This window comes from Fukomys damarensis, unplaced genomic scaffold, assembly GCF_012274545.1.
Source record: "Fukomys damarensis isolate Sample0158 unplaced genomic scaffold, DMR_v1.0_HiC HiC_scaffold_3, whole genome shotgun sequence".
Taxonomy (NCBI): domain Eukaryota; kingdom Metazoa; phylum Chordata; class Mammalia; order Rodentia; family Bathyergidae; genus Fukomys; species Fukomys damarensis.
This window is the reverse complement of record NW_022900915.1, coordinates 21,903,127-21,927,260: the sequence shown is the minus strand read 5'-3', so window position 1 is coordinate 21,927,260 and position 24,134 is coordinate 21,903,127. Positions and strand designations below refer to the sequence as shown.

Below are 24,134 nucleotides of genomic sequence, written 5' to 3'. Positions count from 1 at the left end.
AAGATAGGAAATGGAAGATCTTGTTATCTAACCTTTCTCATATAATAAGTACACACTTTTCAACATAGACTGCTTGAAAGAACTCATCTGTGCTACTAATAAACAGTAAGTTGGGATGCTACACATAACTTTCCATTTGGGGAGGTGACTCCAGGGTATCTGCTTTGATATGTGTTTGTTTCAATGAATTCATAGTCCCTTCTGATAAGTAGCTCCATATTTATAGTGATAAAAAACACCTGATATTTCATGCATATAGAAGCAATTTATTGCCTTAGTATTGACATATTTTTAAGATGATCTGGTACCACTTATAAGCAACAAGAGCAAGAGAAACCATTTTATAGCCACTGTTCTAAAAATTTGTACCTTAGTCAGTGTAGTTTATTTTCAAAATGTAGCCCAAGGAAGATAACTAAGTAGTCTAAATAACTCAAACTGGAATTCCAAATAATCCAAAGTAGAATATATCTAGGTTTGAAGTAGCACAACCTGAAGTACACAATTTAGTTTCTAAGGAACAAAACAGTATTTTCTTTTTAAAAGGATGATTTATAATAAAGGACTTAATGTCAATTTTGAATGATCACCACTGAATCAAAATTTGCTGGTTAATTAACACTCGGTCACTGCTGATTTAAACATCTGTACGAATGCACCCATTTTCTGAGAGCTTACCATTACACTAGAGGATTTGTTACATGTCTTAACACAATCTCACAATAACTCCCAACTTTAGATGGGGTTCCTGTGTTCAGAAGTTAACTACACTGTTCAGAATCATGCAGCCTATCCAACTCAAAAGCTCATGCTCTCAACTTGGTATGTTATCTTCCTAATAGTTATACCTCAGTGTATTCAAGGTGGTTTTGTGAGTTTGGGTGTGGACAGTCTGAAGGGAATAAACTTAATTTTCCTACATCTCTCCTCAGGTTCATCTCTCCTCAGACCTGAAAATTTGCCTGTAAAGTATGTATCATGCTGATTCTCTGTCCCCATATTCTATTTATACTAACCCTTCTCCTACTTTATAAATAACAGTTCATTTCTTACCCATTCAGAAGAACAATCTACAGTACTGGGGTCACCGGACCTTTAACAACTGAATACTAAATATTTTTAGATGGCTTCTAATCTTTTGCATTTAAAAAAAAAAAACAAAGAAAGTTAAGATGATGGGATTTTGGGGAAGTATCTCAGAAGAAATGAGTGGCTCACTGATTTATTTGTTAAGGTTTTTCAAGCTTATGTTCATAGACGAAAAACAAAAATTAACTCAAGTTCTTGGGAAGGGTAAAAGCCTCCTTCTCATTAAGAGATGCATTTCCAGTAACATTTTGTTTTAATCATTGCTTATCAAAATTTTTAATCTAGTTTTAATTGAATATTGCTAATTATAACTCAAAATAAATTTTAACATAAAAATCTGAGTAATTTTTCTTGCAAAGAAGTATAATGAGGTAAGCAACACTTATATTTATGGCTAAATAACTTTATGTCTCAACATAAATATATGAGGATTTTTTTTTCAAATTTATTTGGGAGTAAGTACAAAAATTTATCATTGCCTCAAAAAGTTAGGGATGCTGGTATTGTACCATGTCCACAATCAAAGTTAAGACATAGATATGAGACTTATAATATAGTGCCAATGTTTTCACCAAAATCCACCGCCCAAAGAGAAGGATGAGTTCAGTTGAAAAAATAACAGAAATGAAAGCAAGTATTTCAAAAGGGAGGGTTGCCTCAGACACAAAAAAATAAAAGCTGCAGTCAGGTTTTATTATTTGTTATTGTCTCATTTAAATATTAAATCTAAAAGGAAAACTAAGTTATTTCAGTTTCATTTTTCAAGATGATTAAATAAATGCACACTAGACATGAAAAAAACAAAATTTCTGAGGAGTGATAGGAAAATTTAACTATATTGATCTCTAAGGGTGAAACACCTCAATCAATTTCAAATTAAATAAAACAGAGCACTAAAATGTGAAGGCATTAATCAGAAGCAAATGGACAAATAAACAAAAGAAACTTTGAAAGTGGCAGTACCACTGGGTTCTTCATTAGCAGAAGCCAAGATGTGTAAGAAGTTCCTGGACCTACCATGTTTTTTCTTGCTTCTTGTTTTTGTTCTTCCTAACAGTGTTTTTTATCTAGCATAACCTCTTACGACCAATCTCTCTCTCCTTCCATGATGCCAAGCAAATGCCACATTTCCCATTAGTAATAAATAGTAAAACTAAGTTTATTCACAACTCTTCTTTTTAAAGATATCTTCATATTATAGGAAATCAAAAACTACTAGCATAAAAAATGAAAGTCATTTTAAGGGGTGTGAAACCAGATCTAGAACAGATGTACTCCACTGTCGTTACTCAAAAGTTATGTAGCTCAAGAAATTAATAATTCTGAACTTTTATATATTCTGATGAAACTTATTACAGTGTACCATTCATTATTTCATATGTGCCAGAATGTGGAAAGGCAGGTTAAATAATCTGAAAAAAGTCCTAAATATCTGGTTTTGTGAAGTTTTGACTTTTCGTAGTAAATAGCATTTCTGCTGTAGTAATTTTTAGAAAAATACACATTATACAGCATAAATGAGAAAAAGGATCTACATGGAAGATCATGTACACACACACACACACACACACACACACACATGCAGTTTTTATTACTTGTTGTCTCATTTAAATATTAAAATCTAAAAGGAAAACTAAGTTATTTCAGTTTCATTTTTCAAAATGATTAAATAAATGCACACTAGACATGGAACATATATTAGCAGAGCTAACACAAGTGTGTACATCTATGAGTGTGTTCATGTGTAGATGAATATCCATCTTCTAATTTAGCAATTTAAACAGGAAGTTCTAATTTCAGAAAATTTCAAGACAAAATGTTAACAGAATACTCCTGAAATAATTAATAATATTTGTTCTCTTACCCCTGGCTCATTCACCAGCTATTAATGTTCTATACTTTGGAAATCAACTTCAGATCCAGTGGTTTAAAGAAGACTTTTTATAATGAAATCCACTAGTGCAAAGTTGCTGTGATAATACTGGGCTTTTGACCTTACGCAAATACATTTATAAACAAGACTTTCTGTTTTAGTGAAATAATGAAAAGATGTCAAGAGAAACTAGGGCAACAAATGTGCCACATTTATGACAGTGTGTATGAAGATAAGAAGAAACAAATCTCCTAACTGTAGTAGACAGCAAGACAGTATTCAGAAGCAATGAGAACAAAAGAAAGTAAGTGATTTATAAATACCTATATATGCTTAGAGATCCTCAAGGATTCATTTCATAAATGTATCTGTGAATGTGTATCTACATGATAAATATGTACTAGTAAAGATAAAGTAAAAAGTAGATACACTGACCGGTGATGCAGAATAGAGCCTAAAGTATAATAACACGTATGGTTGATCTATTTTCAACAAAAGTGAGAGACACATGATGGAGTAAGGGCAATTTCTTTGAAGTGTTTTGGGAAAAACCGGACACATGCAAAAGTTGGAAACTGTACCCTTATGTCAAAAACAAAAATGCACTTAAAGTGGGTTAACAATTTAAACTGAAGAGTTGAAACTGTAAAGCTAGCAGAACATAAGGAAAATGCTCCGAGACATTGGTCTTGGCAAAGATTTATCTAATACGACCTCAAAAATACAAGTAAAAAGAGCAAAAATAGGTGAATGACATTTTATCGAAGTAAAAGGCTTCTATATGACAATGGAAACAATAAATGACATGAAGATACATCCCATGGAATGGGAGAAAATATCAGCAAACCACACATCTTTTAAGAAGTTAACACCCCAAATCTATAAGGAACTCAAACAACTGAATAGCAAGAAAACAACCCAATTTTTAAAAAATTTCTGAACAGATACTTATTCAAAGAAGGTATATCAATAATAAATTGATAAGAAGAATGCTCATCGTCACTAATCATTAAGAAAGTACATACTAAAGTCAGAAGGAGATTTCACCTCAAAACTGTTTGGCAGTACCAAAAAGTCTAAACATAAAAGTGTTGGTGAATAAAATAATAATCTGAATAAAATATTCAGATTATCATACTTGCCTAATACAACATAGGGGAAAAAGTGTTTTTTTTTTTTTTTTTTTTTTTTTTTTTTTTTTTTTGGGGCTCAAACTAACAACCTTGTGCTTTCCACGCAGGCATGGAGCCACTGAGCTACATCCTGGGCCCTGAAAAGTATATTTTCTAAATGTAAGCAAAACATTTTAATTCTAAGCAAGACATTTTCATTCTGTAGTAAAACAAACAAAAAAACAAACAAACCTGAGAAATATTGCAATATGAGGCATTCAGGACAAAAAATACAATTTACACAAACATACTGGTGACAATCACCATTCACAAACTATTCAGAAAACCATTCACCTTTTCTTAAGAATAGTTTGAAAACCCTTATATATACAAGCATCAGAGTTAACAGAATACCTCCATAGCCTGGGCTAAGCGCTCTTCAAGTGCCATGTAAGTGAGGAACTGAGGATCCACATAAGAAATAGCTTCAGCAACTCCCAGGCCATCTGCAAAGCCATCAAATAGGCTGAAAAACAAAACAAAACTCGTAACTATGATTTGGGAAATCTTATTCTAAGGAGATAACTATATCAGCAGATATCAGCAGACTGGTAAGTTAACATCTGGCAAGCAGAAAATCTTAAAATATTTTAATGTATGGTTTAAGAAGCATACCCGATTCTCCAAAAGTCTGCCATACTAACTGTATGACACAGTTGTAGAAAATTATTTCTTTGTGTGTGTGTGTGTGTGTGTGTGTTTCAAGGTCTAACTCTGAGTACTGCATAAAGATAATTCTTTCTTATATTTCCCTTTTTTGGGGTTTATTTTTCTTTTTCTGTTTACTTCTATTGCTAATTTGAGTATAGGTGAGAATATGGTAAAGAAAATATACTTATGTGGCACCACTGAGCTAAATCCTTGGCCCTAAAACTTGATTTTTCTGACTCTTGACGTTGCTTTATATGCTGTGACCCACAACATATTTTTAAAAAACATTCTTTATATTTCCCTTTTTTGGGGTTTATTTTTCTTTTTCTGTTTACTTCTATTGCTAATTTGAGTATAGGTGAGAATATGGTAAAGAAAATATACTTATGTGGCACCACTGAGCTAAATCCTTGGCCCTAAAACTTGATTTTTCTGACTCTTGACGTTGCTTTATATGCTGTGACCCACAACATATTTTTAAAAAACATTCTCATTCTGAATAAAAGAATTATTAAAAAACCTGTGATTGAATCAGAAGAATTTAAGAATATAATTTTCCTTCTCTATATCAAATATGAAAAATTAAACAATATTTTTCCGGAGATGTTAAAAATACTAAATTTATGCTGACAAAGAATGCTGAGCTCCAAATAAAAGTGTGTCTAAGTAAAGTGTATTATAGTATTTTATGACAGACACAAAGCTCAGAATTTAATGTTTTTGGTTTATCAGGTGGGCTTATCTTTCATTTTATTTATTATTTTTTTGTTCCCTTTTTGTTAGTCTTTCTGGGGAGTTATGGTTTGGTGCATATACCTGTTTCCTTTTCTACACAAATACATTTTTAAGAATTTATCTTTTCTTCCAGTTAAATTCCATTACAGAAAATCTGAAGACCTCCAAGATATATAAAGGACAGAAGTTAAGTGTCACAGGAGATAAAGGTCAATGAAATAAGTCTCTGACTAGAAGAAAAGAGTCCATGTAGAAAGTGACAACTAAACTGAGCTTCAAAAGAGACTAACAGGAACATCAGGATATCTCTTATCTATCAGAGACTGAATTCTTACAATTTAGAATCAAGAATCAATTCTGCTAATAGGCAATTAGGCATGCTAATAACACAACCACACACCTCCAGTCCACATCAAGGTCTTCACTCACACTGGAGTCATCCTCAAGGTTATTGTTACCATCCAACATGAAAGCTTCTGGCTGTGCAAATTCATTGGCAGGCTCATTTCCCTCATCACTGCTGCTTTCATTGACTTCACTGTACTGTAACCAAGGAATTTCTCCCTCTTCCAAGGATGTCTGTTCCCTAATAAAAACATTTAAAGGATGAAAAAATATTTTAAACAACATCATAATGTCATTTTTTAAAAGAATTCTATTTAGTGCAAGTAGACTCCATATTCCTTGAGTACTAAGTTATTGGTTCTCTCAGGATTTCCGGAATTGCAAATTATTTATGTAAGTATGTATGTATGTATGTACCAGGGATCAAACTTGGGACCTTGCACTTGCGAGGTAGGTGATGGAACCACTGAGCCAAATCCCCGGCCCCAAAATTATTTTTTAAGTAAATTTGTTATGGGATCATATGCGCCTAGAAATAGTTTAAACACAAGAACATTTGATTTACATAATTATCTATGCTCCTTTATTTCCAGGACAAAAATAAAAGAAATCCATCTTAGACTACTTGTATTTTTAAACACTTCTTTTGAGCAGTTTTCTTTTACAGTTAAATAAATTTCCTTTATAGTCCAATTCCCCAACCTAGCTACAAATCTCATGCAGTCCACACTTTCTCCTCAGCTCACTTCTCCAGCATCATTTCTTATCACTCCTGTCCCTGTCTACTCAGTTCACAACTCTTCTATTTGCTCCTGAAACACATGGAGATTATTTCCGCCTTGGGCTACTTGCACATCTGAATTTTTTTTCACAACAGTTTTACACTGTTACTCCCTTCTTCATATTCAGGTAGCAGTATATGACATCTCAGACAGGCCTATCTTACCACTAAGTTTAAGCCAGTTATTAGCTACCATGTCACTCTGGTTATTTAAATGACACAATTCATTTTTACTGAATGTTTTATTTATTGTCATTGTACTACCCTAGAATATTAAGTTTACAAAAACAGGGAGAGACAAATCAGTAATTAAGGTCAAGAAATTAAGAAGATAAATGAAGCAGGAAAAAAAAAAGACTAGTCAATAAATGATTCCGGGACAGAATTACTGGGGGAAAGTTAGGTCCCTCTGTCACTATTTGCCCTTATATAAGGTTGCTGTGCTTTTCTGAAATGTGCAACTCATTACCACAACCATTAAAATAATAAAAGTACTAGGATAATGACAGAAAATTTTACAAAAATCTCACATCATTTTGTCATTCTAAACATAATGATAAAACTTGAAGCCACAGAGTGATTGGTAAACTTTGTAATACACACTTAGTCAATTCTGGACACCATGCTCAAATTGAGAGAAATTAATTTTAAAACACATGAGACACAAAAGGAATTTTCTTAATATAAATGTAAACTGTAAAAGCAAAGTAAAAAGGAAAAGACAGAAGCAAAGGATATTAATTAGTTGGTAGACAGGAAATGTAAGTATCTTTTAAATATATGAAGAGATAATCTATCTCATGAATAAGAAACATACAAACTCAAACAAGAAACTATCACTTTTCAACGATGGGTAAAAATAAATTTCTGATACCACATGGTGTTGACAAAGAATTGAAGAAAGGTAACTAGTACAATGTGGGAAGAAAGTAACTGATACAATTTCTTTGTAGAGAAACATGGCAGTAGCTACAAAGTGCATGAATGTCCAATAACCTAGTGGTTCTGCTTCTAGATACTTCTAAAAAAGTACGTACCATATTTTCTTTGCAGCATTGCTAACAGCTGACAAAAGTGCAAAAATTTACATGTCCACCAAAGGAAATTCATACAGCATATTGTATTATACCACGTAGATTTTTTTTTAAATTTAGGAAATCTATATGCATAAAGATAGAGAAACTGGTCTTTTCAAATTATATGAAAGCATTTTTTATCAAATAGGAGAATCTCTATTTTTAAAATGTAATTTTATCTATTTATCAAGAAAAACTAACCAAAAATAGTTATCCCAATATACTTTTAATAATTTATTAAATATTTCCAAAGGACTAAAACCTGTATCATTAGAAGGTACAGCTGTATTCACTTCTATTAATATTTAAGAAACCATCCTTTCAATTAATGTAAACTACAAAAGTGAAATGAATAGGTATATAGGTCATGTGATAATTATTAAGGAGTCATACAGTTGTTTGTATATTAAATCTAACTATAGCTAAGCTAACAGAGTTTAGTAGACATTTAATAAAAGTTAAAATATTGAAGGTTTTGTTTTCCTTTGGTAAAGGTGTATAGTATTATTTGGACAACTCATAATTTTGAAAATGTAATAACATATTTTTTATTCTTCTCTCTGCCCCATCCCAGATAATAGTTCTTTCCTGCTAGATTTAATTAGCCATCAGAAATATGCATTTGATTTTTCAGTGTATCCAATCATTCCAAACAAATACATCACTCTGCATCATTCTGAATGCAAAATATATCAACTGAAGACGACTTGTGGATCCATATATATCTTAGTCATATAAAAACTACTTTATTAAAATAGAAAACTATTAATAACTGTTAGAAAACAAAAATCTAAGTTAAATAGTATTTTACATATAACTATATATATATATATATATATATATATAAAACATACAAAATGTCTATATATTATATATACTTATATATATTCACAAATTCACCAAAACGAGGCTGCTAGTATTTTATGCTTTTTTTTTGGCACCAGGGATCGAACTTGGAACCTTGTACTTGGCAAGGCAGGTGGTAGCACCACTGAGCTAAATCGCCCAAGGCTGCTAGTTTTAAGACAAAGTCTAACTAGGAAAAATATGAGTAAATCTGTAATTTGGTGTTATAGTAAGAGCTCAATTTCGAAAAATTGGGTTTCTTAAATTATCAACTTTATACATTCCAAAGAACTAAACAGATGAGTTAAGAATATATATCCCTTTACAATACAAAAGGAAAATTAATATTAGATCAAAGTCTTGGCAAAATTTAACTTTGGTTCTGGTCTTATGAGATAGTTATACAACAATTCATATATTTCAGATTTAAGAGCAGCTCTAATTAGAATTCTACTTGTTGCAAATTTAACTTTGGAGAGCAAAGAACATGTATATAGTTGGCTCTGTACCCTCAGGTTCTCCATCTAAGGGTTCAACCAAATGAATTAAAATATTTAGAAATAGAACACTGTATGGAACATGTACAGAATTTTTTCCTTGTCATTATTACCTAAATGATAAACATAATAACTATTTACAGAGCATTTACATTGTGTGAGATATTATGAGCAATGCAGAGATGATTTAAAGTAAAGTATGGGTTGTATGCAAATACTACACTATTTTATACAAGGGACTTGAGCATCAAGACTCTGGGATCAATGGAGAGTCCCCAGAAGTCATCCCTAGTGGATACTGAGGAACTGCTATATATGAAGGAGAGGCAGACAATACCCACTAGAGGACAAGAGTGAATGTATTTTAAATACCATACATAGAAACAGTATCTCTTTATATACCTAAACCTATCAACGCTTAAGTAATTTCCACTACTAAACCAACACTGCAGAATAACAAGTTTTTAAGATTGGACATTTAGTATGGTCAATCTAATAAAACCAGAGAAATGAACACAACAAAGTTCTGTTTGTTCTGTTGAAATTTTAGTATGTAATATATAAAGAGAGCAGATGTTTTCCTTTAGCACAACATAATTAGTTACAAAACAAAATTAATCCAAAATAGAATAAAAATGTAAGATCAAGTTTAAAAATTCTAAATAACAACATTTTTTTCACACCATCACAGCACTAGTCACACTGTACTCTAGCTCCTGCGATGACTTCCTTGTCTCCTCCAGTACACTGAGTGCCTCTAAATTAGGACACAAGTGCTGTGACTCATCACTGCTGCTCATCCTCTTAACAGTGCTGCTACAGACATAACAGCCATTCTCTACCCATATGCTGCAAATGTTAATAACAAATCTTTGAAAAACAGCTTTCAAAAAATAATTTAATGATTAAACCTGGAAAAGTCCTTGGAAGTATTTGTTATTTCTAATGTACTCCCAACAAAAAGCGTGACATTCTTTTTTTTTTTATATTATACAGACATCACAATGATGCATGCCTATTATCCCAGCACTCAAGAGGCTGAGGCAGGAGGATCACCACAAGAACACCTGGCTGTCCTCTGCTATTCTGTGATGTATCATGCAAGTCCTCTGCAGATGCCAATGTAATGCTCCTGGGACTTTCCAGCCTCCAACACTATGAGCCAAATAAACACCCACTCTTTATGAATTAAAAAAAATTCTGAACAGTAGGATCAAAAATTTCTTTTGTTTTGTGTAATAACAGCAGGAACAAATATCACCATGGGAATATATGATTATAAATATAAATGCCATAAAAAACCTCAAATATATTTAAAGCAAACTGCTTTTCTTCCATTATCTAGTCCACCAAATAATGCACACAAATTTCAGGAAAAGAGAAACAGTAGGATGTTTCCTGAACAGATCGTGTATGGGGAATCCTAGAGTATGTTGTATATCACAGAAAACCCACTACACTGCCAGCCCTTAGAGAAGAAATGGAAAATGCATGTGCAGCAATCTCAGTGTCCAAGGCTACCCAAGCAGCACTTCACCACCCTAATAAATGTCTGGAAGCTCAATGCCACCACTTTGAGCACCTGATATAACTGTAGAGGCCAAAGGTAACTTGTATTAATCTCATGATGTCTCAATAAATTAAGTATTACAATATTTATACGAGTTTTTCTTTTCCTGAAGTGTGCATAAATTCCTTAGCATGCCTCGGGGGGTATGTGTGTGTTTATAAATATGTATTTTGTTTTGCCGCCTGCCTCCAAGCACAAGGTTTGATTCCTGGTACAAAAAGCAAAAACAAAAACAAATATATATTTTGCTCGTCTGTTGAGACAAGGTCTTACTATTTAGTTCAGGCTGGCCTCAAATTCACTATGTAGCCTACAATGACCTTGAACCTGTAGTGATCCTCCTGCCTCTGTCTCAAGAGCTGGGATAACAGGCATGCATCACTAGGCCCAGCTTCTTCTTTTTTTTAAATCATTTTTCCTTTTTTTCCCCCAGTATGCCGTGTTAAGACCTCTATCTACTACAATGGTTATAAAGGCAGTACCACTAAGCATCCTTTTCTTAACTCACCACTTAATTTTAAGAAGAGAAAATTTTTAATGCTTCCTTAGTGGAATGATTTCTACTGAGTTGTTACAAGTGCCAGATATCCTTGGTCAAAGAAATATCATTCTAATCCTAGCTTCTGAGTTTTTATTATACGTAAGGTGCTGATTACTACTAAGTGATTTTTTCCCACTGCATTTATAGTGGATAATACGGATTTTCTTCTGCATTCTGCTAATATGGTTAATGATAATCACCCTTGCATTTTTGGAATAAACTCAGATTGGTATTTTTTAAAAATACAGATTATTTTTAAAATTCAGATTTCCGATAATTTTCATTAACATTTTAACACCCATTTTAATGAATGAAATAGGCTTATACTTTTTTCACATACACTGTTGTTTAACAGGACTACACTGAACTTACAGAATTGAGCTGGGGGAGTAGTTTTTTTTCTATTCCCTGGAAGAATTTTTGTTAAGAGTGGAATGATGTAATCCTTAACAGTGTATTTTAAAATAATTTAGGTAAAAAAATCATTTAGATCAGTTGTTTTCATCACAAAGATTTTAAACAAGTGATTGCATATTTGTAACAATTATAAGATTACTTAGACTTTCTTTTCTTTTCCTAAATTTTGGTAAAACTTACTTTTCTAGGTATCTGTCAATATTGTCTGTTTTAACCCCATCACCTTCCTCAAACCTTTTCCTTTTCAATATTTGTTTTTGGCTTTCCCTGTGCCTACAAAGCTCTTCTTTAACTATTCTTACTTTTCTGATCTCAGCTCAAAAGTCATTTCCTTGTTTAAGATTATGTATATATGTACCAATTCCCCAAGATGAATGAAATTATTATAGACATGTACTAATCAAGAAAAATAAACTAGCTGGGTGTAGTGGTGCATGCCTGTAATTCCAGCACTTTGGAGGATGAGGCAGGAGGATCACTGCAAGTTTAAGGCCGGCCTGAACTACAGAGCAAGATCTTGTGTCAAAAAACCAAAAACCAAAAACCAAACCAAAACAACATTAAAAAAAAAAAGTCATTTTCTGAGCCATCCTCACTGACCACTCTAATTAATGTAGTTCCCTAACACTTTACTGCTTTATTCCCTTGGCAGTACACACCACAGCCTGTAATTTACAGTGTTTCAATACTGTTTACTATCAGTCTCTCTTGCCTAGATTTTCTTCTTTTTTATGTGTGCAAATACTCAGTGCTTTCATCAATTAAATCTTACTGGGCCGGGGATTTGGCTCAGTGGTTCTGGCGCCTGCCTCACAAGTACAAGGACCCGAGTTCGATCTCCATTACCCCCCAAAAAAAAAATCTTACTAAAATATTATTGTATAAACAGAGATGATAACAATGTAGTAAAGAGTTTACAATATACTTTAAAATAAGTTTCATAACACCAGTAGCACAAAAGATGGAACAGAGAAATGCAAACATTCAATGTTCTTATATATCGCACTGGAAATGGTGTAATATCCTTTAAAGGGAGACTAGTTACAGGTGTATACAAATAGGCACTAATAAATAAATTCTCCACAAAGCCCAATAGTTTCACAAATACTAACAACCTCTGTTAAGGAATAAATAAGCTATTTAAACAATAGATGCAGAAGATATATTAAAAAAGGCATTTCTTTTAAGATACCACTGACATAAAATAAAAGGTTACAGTGAAGAGTGACTCAGTATTCCCACCAGTTTGAGTGAATTTTTTGACTGTAGAATCCTAACTCGTCTTTCCGAATATTCAGCTTAGAATACTGATGATAATTTTTTTTTATTAGTACATGTTTGCAGTACATGCAGTCTACTAGATTTTCTCAACAAATTAATCTCTAGCTGGAAACCTACAGTTTGAAAAGTACAAATCTTAATATTATCCAGAATGAGTATTTTCCCCTATGAAAACATAACATCAAAATAGAACTCATGAGAGACTAAAAATTAGAACCATTTATCCTAAGAAAAAAGGAAAATTATCAAAAAGATATTCCTCAGGAAAATGTATGGAACTGGAGAACATCATGTTAAGTGAAATAAGCCATTGTCAAAAAGTTAAATGTCGTATGTTTTCTCTAACATGAGCAATCTAAAGTAAACAGAATAAAGAAAAGATGACAGGTAACTAGATGACACTTTTAGAAATGGAGAATGAGCTGAGGGGGAGAGGAAAACAAGAGAGGGATAAGGATGAAAATAATAAAATTATGTTGTAAGCATGTACCAATATAGCAACACAAATCTCATTACTCTATACTACAAATACGCACTAATAAGAAAAGATATTCTCCACTGAGCCCAAATAGTTTCACAAATACGAACAACCTTTAAAGGGTTAAATAAGCTGTTTAAACAACACGTGCAGAAGATTCAGAAAGGGCATTTTTTTAAGCAAAGCAAGTATCAAACTCATACTAAAACAATTTAGAGATGATGCCCACTTAAGGATCTCAATATAAAATCCTATAAACTGGGCGTGGTGGCGCACACCTGTAATCCCAGCACTCGGGAGGCTGAGGCAAGACGATTGTTGAGTTTGAGACCAGCCTGGGCTACATAGTGAGTTCCACAGCAGTATGAACTACATAGTGAGACCCTGTCTAAAAACAAAACAAAACAGTCTTATATAAGGCCAGTAATTTAGCTCAATGGTGCTGTCACCTGCCTCACAAGCACAAGGGCCTGAGTTCAATTCCTTATACCAAAAAAAAAAGTCCTATAAAATAGCAAAAAAAACCTAACATTAAGGGTTGGAGATTTAGCTCAGTGGCTCTGCACCTGCCTGGCAAGTGCAAGGTCCTGAGTCCAATCCCCAGTGGCTGGATTGGCGGGGTGGAGTAAGTGGTGTCTAACATTAAATCATGACTATATAATCACACTGGGTTTATTTCAAAGGGTGAATATTAGCAAATCTATTAGCAGAGTAATTCTTCACTGATAATCAGGCCAAAAGTGAAAAATCATTAAAATCAATTCCACTAATGATGAAAAGACTTCAATAAATTCAACAAATAGTCTAGCCAGAAACCTTTTAAAACAATAAAAGGTGGAGATTTCCACAGTGTGGTTTTAAAAAGAATTTGTGAGTGTGTGTGTATAAAAATCAATCTAAAACCCAGAATTATTCTCAGTATAGAAATGCTAGAACAAGGGCTGGTAAACCATGGCCACAGTTTATTTCCAGCTTGTTACCATTTTTGTAAATATTTTGTTGGAACACAAATGCACCCTTTCATTCACATATTGCCGATGACTACTTTCATACTATAGGTGACCAACTGAGAAGCTGCAAGAAAGATTGGCACACAAAGAAAAAAAGTATTTTTTTATCTGATTTTTTACAATGTAAATTCCAACAACTGGCAGACTGGGAATATTCCCATTAAAATTAGCAACAGTCAAGGGTGTTTACCATCAATCACTGATGTTCTGAAGATACCACCCAGTGAATATGAAAACTTCAACTTCTGCAACTTACTGCTTCTATTTCTGTGAAAAGTTCCCCCTTGAGAATGTTGCACATTCTCCTTGGCCATTATACTGCAATGACAACTCTAATTTACTCATTCCTAACACAACCAAATGACCTTTTAAATGCCTAAATTTTCTCAATAAAGGAAGGTGAAAGCATATGTTACAACTCCAAAGACAATAATAAAATAGCTAGTGTTTTTAATTGTCCTTTTAAAAATATCAAATGCATCATAAAAATACCAGTAGGGCCTACTGATCCCATGTGTGACTTGTAAGTGCAATTAATTGTACACCCAACATTTGGATGTGATGGATATTATTCTTGTATAATACACGGAAAAAATAAATCAATCTCACTGTTAAACATACCCTTCCTGTAGAGATAATTCTTGGTTTTCTTCTTCAGGGCCACTACTATCACTCTGTAGCTCACGTTCATTCTCATCTTTTCCTGGCAGAGTTTCCCAGCTTTCATCACTTGAGGACTGATCTTTTTCTGTACCAGAAAATCGATGAGGTAAAGAAGCCGACCACTCCCCATCACTACATTCTGAACTATTAATGAAAACAGAAATAAAACAAACTATTGCTATATGTTGTTATTTTATCTTTTAGAGTATTGACAAGGCATCATGGTACAGAGGGGGGACTTCTGATGCCACATATGCTTAGTCAAGTGCTATTTCAATTTTTTGACAAAACACAGAGAAATAAATAGATTGAGCAGATGTAACTGAAATGAACATGGAACACAGCAAGCTATGAAATTTATCATTTTATTTTTTCTTTCACTGAGATACATTTTTCTATGGTACCTAGAAATTGACTTGACATTTCTAAATAAAAATTTAACACAATTTGCTAATCATAAATGGAATAATAGATTTATTGCTCAATTGACTTGACTAAAACAACTTTGTAATTATATACTGACAATGATGTACATTCTATGAAAAAATTTCCAGTATTACCAAGTAGTAAAAGCTTGTTCTTTTCCATACACACACATGCATGCACACATGCACGCACACACACACACACACACACACACACACACACACAACTTTTAAAAGGGAGGGTATTCAAATTTATAAAAAGGACCACTGAAAAAAATTTTAGTTGAAATCCTTGGTTAATCTACGAAAAAAATTTCAGCTCAACAGAATGTAAAAAATAAGGAAATGAAGAGGTACAATAAATAGGATTAATAAAGAAACTTTGGAAAAGTACTTTTGATTACATTTAACTGGCTAATTTGGTTAGTTTACTTAAGTTTTAAAGAATTAGTCATTACTACCAAAGGCTAAAGTATTTGCTGATCAATACTGAAAAAAAGTTTTAACTGTGCTTTCTAACATTCTCATCAAGAATCCCCTTAAAGATTTCCATTTTCCACTTAACTCTGGTCAATCAAAAATAACAAATTTGAGTTCATATCCTGGGAAAGAAATAAGTGGTAGAAAGTTACACTTTTTGATGATGACAGTATGTTATAACTGGGTTCCTTTTACAGACAGATAAATCAAGAGATCAAGACGCTATTAATAAACACAAGCACTAATCTTAGCTCCAAGTTTATTAAAAGCAGTAAAATAAAACCAACTCCTAATGTTCAGTAATAATGGACAGTAGGGCACAAATATCCTGGACAGCAGATGTAGCAACTAACATTCTATTCTTCTACTTGGTATGAGCCAAAGTTGCATGTACTGCATAAAACTTTCTGTGACTCAACTAATCATCTAAGATTAAGTAAACCATTTCTAGACTTACCTAAGTATCAAACTTTAACACACTAAAAGGCACTTATTGGACTAAGTTTCTTTCACTATGAAGCTTTGCAAAGTCATAAACCTACTATGTGTGGAAAACCTCCCTGTCTCTGTTACCTCATAAATCAGCTGAATATCCAAAAGATTATTAGATTCATCTGAGGGATAAATGAGTTAACATTATCACTTCAAGAGTGCCTGGAAAATAACATAACTACTAGTAACTGTTAGCAAATCATTTCTTTAATAACATATTTTTTTACTTGAAAATATTTGGTTACATCATAAGCAGTATCTTTTAGGTCTCAGGTGTGAAGTACTAAGTATATTTTAAGATTCTCAGTAAATAATAACACTTGTCTGTGTACCAGTTAAATATTTCTGAATAACACTGATGCTTACTACAATATCTCAGTAATTCTTATTCCCAACTGACCCCTTACAAGAATGTTCCATTCCAGATAATGCTCTCAAAGGGTGAACTTTTCCATAATTAATCCTTTCATCACGAAGGAGGTCTTCACAATCAAGTGATCTTTTTCCCCTTTTAGGACTAGATCAGACCTCATTTCTTTCAAGGTCCTCCTGTATAATACTGTTTTTGTTTTTCAGTTACTTTATAGACTGGACCTCCTGCTTATTCAGTCCAATTCTCTATAGTACAGCTGCTTCTTTAACACTGCATTTATTTTTCGTACGTGTTAAATATCTGGAGACCATAGATTTTTATTTTTTTGGGGGGTACCGGGGTCCTTGCGCTTGCAAGGCAGGCCACCGAACCGCTGAGCTAAATCCTCGGCCCCTAGAAAAGGCCATATATTTGAACTGGGAAGTTGAACTGTGCTCAACAAACCAAATCAATACAGTACGGTATGTATTTTAAACACAGTGAGCTTTGGTAGGATGCAAGAGACAATTAACTAAGCTCTAACCAAATGACTGACTGATGGACTAATCTGTAGCCAATTGTTTTCTATGCCTCATCTTCATCTTCCTAAATGCTGTCTGATCACATCTGGCAGAATTTCTCAGACCATGTTCTGTTTGGCAGCTGCTGATTCAGAAATATTTCTATTTTGTTTTACTCAAAAAAACCCAAAACAAAAAACTCAACTAAATGTTAATTGGTCTATGTAATTTTCCTTTTTATTTAAGCGCAAAGTCAGTTTCTTTTCTAATTTACTAGTAGTTTCCAAGAAGGTTAGTGAGTGAAGTGCTTATAAGCTCTTGGAAGGTACTAAAGACTATATATATATAATCAAATGAATTTAAATACAGAACATTTAGGTCTATAAGTTTGTATGAAAAAGGCCAACAATGAATACTTTCAACTACGTTCCAGAAATTATTTTGCATTTTTATATGAGTGAAAGAAATTAATATCTGAACAATTTCTATTTCATTGTGAATGTTTTTACCTATGACAAATTTCAAATTTAGCACTACTTTATAGCTCTGAAACTCTAAACTGGCTTAGAAGGTTAGTCAGAGGACATCATGCAACCATATTAAGATTTTTCTACTATTTAAAACAATCAAGCAAAAACCTACCATGAGCAATTTCTTTACAGAGGAAACAAAGTACTATACTTAGTATCAGGTGAATATTGCACCCACAGCTAAGTTTTTCTTACCACAGGTGGCAGAATACCATATTAGTAAGAGCTAGTTTGCAGTCAGCAAGATTTGATTATTAGACTCTTTCTTACTAGTGATGCAAGCTTAGGCAGTAAACTTCCCTGAGCTCATTTTTTCTCATTTATAAAACGAAGTGTTTGTGTGTGTGTGTGTGTGTCTGTGTGTGTGTGTGTGTCTGTGTGTGTGTTTGTGTGCAGGGATCAACTCCTGTGCATTCTAGGCAAATTCTCTACCACTCACTAACATTCCCATCCCAAAATAAAGACAGTCATATTCACTTTTCAAGTCTATGGCAGTGTTTAGATATATACTGCAGAAAAAATACCTGGGACAATGTATGGAAAATGGTAAACATTTAAAAAAGGAAATGGTTATTTCTTTCATAATATAACCTATTTAGAAATTTCAGTGGATTTACTGCTATTACCACTACTTTCCTCTTTTCCTTACCAAAGAAAACCTACTCTACATTTTCTGGTTTGTCTTTTTTGTCTTTATCAACAGAATTAGCCTCTTGGTTATACAACTTTTGTCTTTCTTTACACCAGAGATCAGCAAATTATACTCTGGCCCATCATTCAAATTAAGTCACCTGTCTGATTTCTCATGATGTAGAATATGAGTTTTTTAACACGTTTGTTGGGTATGGGAAGTGGTTACATAAATTCCTACATAATATCCCTTATCTTCTGGAACCTAAAATCTAAAATATTTACTATGTGATTACCCTTTAGGAACAAGTTTGCAGACCTCTGGAATCCAGAGAAGAGACAGCAAAAAAAAGACATTAACATAGGCCAATGGAAGAAAAACTGTGAAGAAGGAAAAGATGACCAGCAGCCTGAACAGTAACAGAGAAATTGAAGGAAATACATGGGTACTGAGAAAAGATGAAAGGAAGGAGAAATCAGGAATTCACTGAATAAAGAATACAGAAAAAAGAAGGAATTCTAGGAATTGCATTTTAAGGCAGTTAAAAGTGGATAAGGATAGGGGCAGAAAAGAAACTGGATACAGAACATTTGTAACAGACAGAGCAAAGTAAAGTGAAGGATTTCCTTAGGATGTAGAAAAATTCAAGCTAGAGAGGAAGAGGGAAGCAACCTAGAGGCAAGGACACAGATAAAGTACAGTGTCAGAAATAACTATATGCATAAATCACTGCAGAAATTAAAATTAGGAAGAGAAAATAACATACTAATACAGAGAAGAGAAAACAATGTTCACATTTAATTATATCTTCAGGAAAGCAAGAAACAAAGTTCTCTACTAAGAATAAGGAATGAAAAAGAAAAGACTTAAAAATAACTTTTCAATGACAGTAAGCAACAGAATAAACAGGACACAGACAGTGTAGAATAGAGAAGAGCTAGAGTTGTTCGTTCTTCATTTTAAAAGCAGGACAGTTAGACATCTTTAAGTAAAAACTACTTTGATCTTCATATGGTCTTTCATTGGTATGACCTGTTAGCACTTAAGAGACACATACAATAACTTAGGCAACAATAACTTAAGTGTTACCTCCCTTATGTATTCAGTTGTGAACCACCCCCTCAAAAAAAAACTTTTCACCTATGAAATAAAATTATATGTAATTTATAGAGGAAAAAAATACTTCATGTATAAATCCCAGGTAGAAGCAAAATACTGGAATACAACCAACAGCAATCTGTTATTTCCTAACTCCTTAAGGAAATGACTGGTTTGTCTTTTCTGGTATTTATTATATGTTCTTATGAAATTCAACTATAGAGGAACTACGGAAAAATGAAATTTTTGACAGAATATAAGCACTCTGGGACTATTACCATTTAACCATGATGCAACACAACGATACAATGATACAAATATAAGGTTAATTTAGTTAATAAGGCCCAGATGGTTGTATTTTTATTTAATTGTGTCTGCCTCATACCACTTTCTTTTTTAATAGCAGGATATTATAATTCTAACTCCTTAGCATGCCTGAGGAACAACTCTCATCTGTCTCTAATTTACTCCTCTAAAAGCCTATGAACTTGAAAATAATATAAAAAGGTTTGCTAAAATATTACAATATGTGCTTTAAGATCTTTGTTTTGGCTGCTCATAAATGTTTTCTTTGTTGCTGATCAGGGGAGGTTTCTTCCTGGTTTTCAGCTAGGAAAGAAATAAGAAAGAAGCTTAACTCAGTTTTACAACAATCAATCTGTGTATTCTGTCTTCTCCTTAAGGCTGTTGAACATCATAGGAGCGGGAACATTACATTTAAAATGCACCTGAAACAAGTCTGGCACTTAAGAAATGTCAATGAATCCTGTTTGAATTTTTCAAATTGAAATAAACTAAATGGTTAATACTCATTTTATTCTCCCAACAATATCCATAATGTTTGTCCTGATGTTTGCTGTTAAATATGTTTTTTGGTTGCTGTTTTTGCTTTTCTCTTTTAACCAAAGTTAAGTCCTATGGACAGAAAAACTGAAAGAAACCTCACATGGTCTAAGAAATGGTCAGTAGACGGCATGCCTCTCTTCAGAACAATTAGGACCAAGGTTAAAATGTGCTAGCATTACTGAAAGTTTTCTTTTTTTTTTTTTTAAACTCAACATCTTATCCTCAGTTACTTAAATTCTTGGGTATATTTTAAAAGATCAAGGTGCTAACCTTAGCTCTTTGGTTTAACTCCAACTCTGGTAATTATATGCTGCCTATTAAAATTTCCCCTGCAGTTCTAATTTAATAAGGTGGTATTCAGTTCTTGTCAAATATCTCAGAGCAATGCTATCAGCTCCAATGCTTAGTCCATCGAGTATAACATTTCAGATGTGATTAAGTGATCACTTAGAATTTTACAAGGAAGGTGATCACGACTTCATTAAAATACTTTTCCACTTATAAAGAATATGTAATCCATACACTTAAAAGTAGTCAAAGTTCCCATAACTAAAACTGTTACAGTGAATTTTAGTTATGTTCTTGATAAGTTTTGTCTGTAATCTTCACAATATAAACATGACCAAAAATCTTCTAGTATATCTCCTTTAAGTTTTACAAAGCAGAAAAGACTAAACAACAAAACCCAACAAAACTTCAGACCGAAATTAAGAAGCTCTATGTAAAACACAGAAACTCAGAAAAGTACAGTCACTGTCTCCTATTTCTCCAATCCTGGGAGTATCAGAGCCGCACAGGATAACAGAAAAGTATTAGATAGATGAAAGAGGATGACAGTAAAACATCAAGTAGATGAACAAGGGCAAAGTGAAACTAAGTATGTACGGCTATTAAATTTCCACCTTCAGCCAGCACTCTACTAAAAGGCACTCTGGCAACTACAATACTTTGAAGGAGGTAGAGTAGATAACAGTAAACAGAAATAGTCTACTTTTTGAAACTGTTCAGACTATTGAAGTAAGGTCCTAAAACACATGCAAAGCTTTTATATGCAAATGCAAGTACAGTCCAGGGTAGAACTATCATCATTCAGAATTTAACTTTATGATTCTCAAAAAAACCTAAATGTTTTTGGTTTTTGGTGTAGTTTAGTGTAAATGCTACAAAATTAGTTCAATCATTTTGGCATACTCCAAGTTCTCTAAGTCAGTATCTAATATATTACTAATGAGTTGAAAGAGAAAGCTTGTTAACTATAAGTAATTTCCTATCTGCACATTCTGCTTGTTAAAAAACAAAAGACCACCACTGTTCATGACACTAAAATATCACTTAAGAAAAAAAATTGCAAATTAGTATACTGCTATGACTTGTATTTCTATGTCCTTCCAAAGAAGTATGGCTGTGGCTTTTCAAAGGTGGCTGATACAGGGGGTGTGAGTGTGGATTAAGGGTGTGACACTGGGATTAAGGGTCTGTGGATTAGTCCACTAATTGGCTTGTAACAGTTCTGGGTGTGGTAATCCGAAACCCTACTTTGGGTGTGGGTAGCACCATCCAAAAGGCTTGTAGCCTGGATGGGATAAAATGGGACAGGAGGCTTGCTTCTACTCTGCCTCCTGCCTGCCCTGCTGTGGATGGTTTCTCAGTGATGCCCCTCTGCCATGCTCCCATTTGGAGCCAGCCAACTGAAATGAAACTTAAGTAACTAAGACATACTAAGAAAACACTAAAACTACAAGTTTGATTCTTATTTAAGGTTCTGGGCTAATACTGCGTATGGCACAATGTTTAATATTTACCTGATCATCTCTGAAAGCAGATTAAGATTTAATTTTAAAATAGAGATAACTTACTGAAGCGTCTCTGACAATATGATTTATTAGCAAGTAATATATAATACTAGAAAAGTATTTCTTTATTCAGAAATGGAACATGGGAAATTTAGGAAATATAGATTATTTAACTTGAGTTCCACGTTTTGTGTTTTGGAAAGTGCAAATAATTCTCTGGATTAAGTATGCATGGTTTCTCAAATTTATTTTAAACATCTTTTAAAAAAGGTATATACAGAATCAAATGCATAGATAATATGTTAAGTTCACTTGGAGGCTAAGTAACTCCAAATAATATGAAAGAGAAAACCTTAAGAGAATGTAGAATTTATCTATACACAAAGTATGGATTGAAGACCTATTTCTACCAAAAATATTAAAACAAACAAAAAAAGAGAACACTCAATAATAATTGAAAACCCACAGTCCGTCTAGGCAAAGGTATGTTAACACTTTCCCCACTGACAAAAGAAATCAATTTAGAAATAAGGAGCCAATAAAACTATCCCTTTCTTAGGGTTGGCAAACAACATAAAAGATTTCATAAATTTCATTATATGTTAGACCTGAGTATAAAAAGCAAGCAAAACTTATGATGTTCTGATTTTTGATTAGTATGTCCACAATGCTTCGTGAAGGCCAAGCCAAGTTAAATTTTCTTTCAAGAAGCCAAGAAGTTTCAGGTATGATGGTGCACTCCTGTAATCTAATGTACTTGGGAGGCTGAGGCAAGAGGATAGGCCAAGAGTTCAGGGCCAGCCTGAACTACAAAGTAAGATCTTGTCTTAAAAAAACAAACAATAAAACAAGAAGCAAAAAAAGTAATTGGGAAAAAGTTACCACAAATATACTTTCAAATTATCAAAGTGTAGTTCTTTTCTTCTCCTTTTTAATATCAACCTACAGGTCTAACAGAGTCACAAGGAATGCAAAAATCTTAGGGCAGAATGTGTTGTGGAATTTAGGTATTTTACACCAAGGTTTAGAAATGCTGTTTAATGTACAGTGAGATCTAGGCCAGGAAACAGTAATCAAAATACTGTTTCTGCATTAAATGAAGGAATAGTTAAAAAAACAAACAAACAAAAAAAACCCTTCATTTTAGGGTCAGTTCCAGATCAGATTAAGGAAGTCAATACAAACAGCTTACTCTTCGCTTTAAAAACAACACACAAAAATTATCGGCCATTCCTTAAAATTTACAAGCTTTAAGACAGCAGCACAAATTACAATTCAACTGTTTTCTGTAAGTTACACATACTATATTATAGCACTTTAATTCATATTTTCTAAGAAAATATTTATAACATGAAATAAAATGCATAACCTGCATTCATATTTAAAATGGTAAAATTTAACCTTTATCTACCTTATAATGTTTTAAAAGATATAATTAATTTTACTAGTTAATAGAATCTCACAATTATACTGTAATATTAGGGGTGCAACTAGCTTAAAAGGATGCATTAAAGTTTGTACTCTGAGGTAATGAATAGTAAGCAAGTTGTGCAGAGCAAGTCTTCCTTTCTATGCTGTCCTATAGTTTGAAAAAAAAAAGGAATCTGTGTCTTATAAAAAGCAGTTAGAATGCTTACTTTTAATTATATGTTCTCTTCAAAACCGCACAGTAACAAGGTTTAAAGAATACAGCCTCTGGCACTAAGAAACAGGTAAGTACTCAGAAGTCCAATTCTATTATTGAGTTGTTTCGTGACCTTAAGAAGTTAGTTAACTTTCTGTGCCTGAATGGAATAAAGAATAGAACCTACCACATAGAGTTGTTAATGAGAATTTTAAAATGCTAATAAAAATAAATTATGTAAAAGTAAAGTTAGTGATAGGAAGAACCAGTAAGAAAGGGAAATGGGTGATACAACTATTTGCAAAGTTAATGCAGTA

At 33.1% G+C, this 24,134-nt stretch overlaps 1 protein-coding gene across 2 annotated transcripts in view; it reads right to left on the bottom strand.

Annotated features, from left to right (window-relative positions):
* The window catches only part of Pja2 (praja ring finger ubiquitin ligase 2), a 61,875-nt gene that overhangs the window by 9,523 nt on the left and 28,218 nt on the right, over positions 1-24,134 (bottom strand). For both annotated transcript variants that reach the window (XM_010632226.2, XM_010632227.3), the window contains exons 5-7: positions 14,984-15,169; positions 5,921-6,106; positions 4,489-4,600 (exon numbers count right to left, since the gene is read on the bottom strand). In XM_010632226.2, coding sequence (XP_010630528.1) covers positions 4,489-4,600; positions 5,921-6,106; positions 14,984-15,169 — 484 coding nt within the window. The remainder of the gene's footprint in view (positions 1-4,488; positions 4,601-5,920; positions 6,107-14,983; positions 15,170-24,134) is intronic.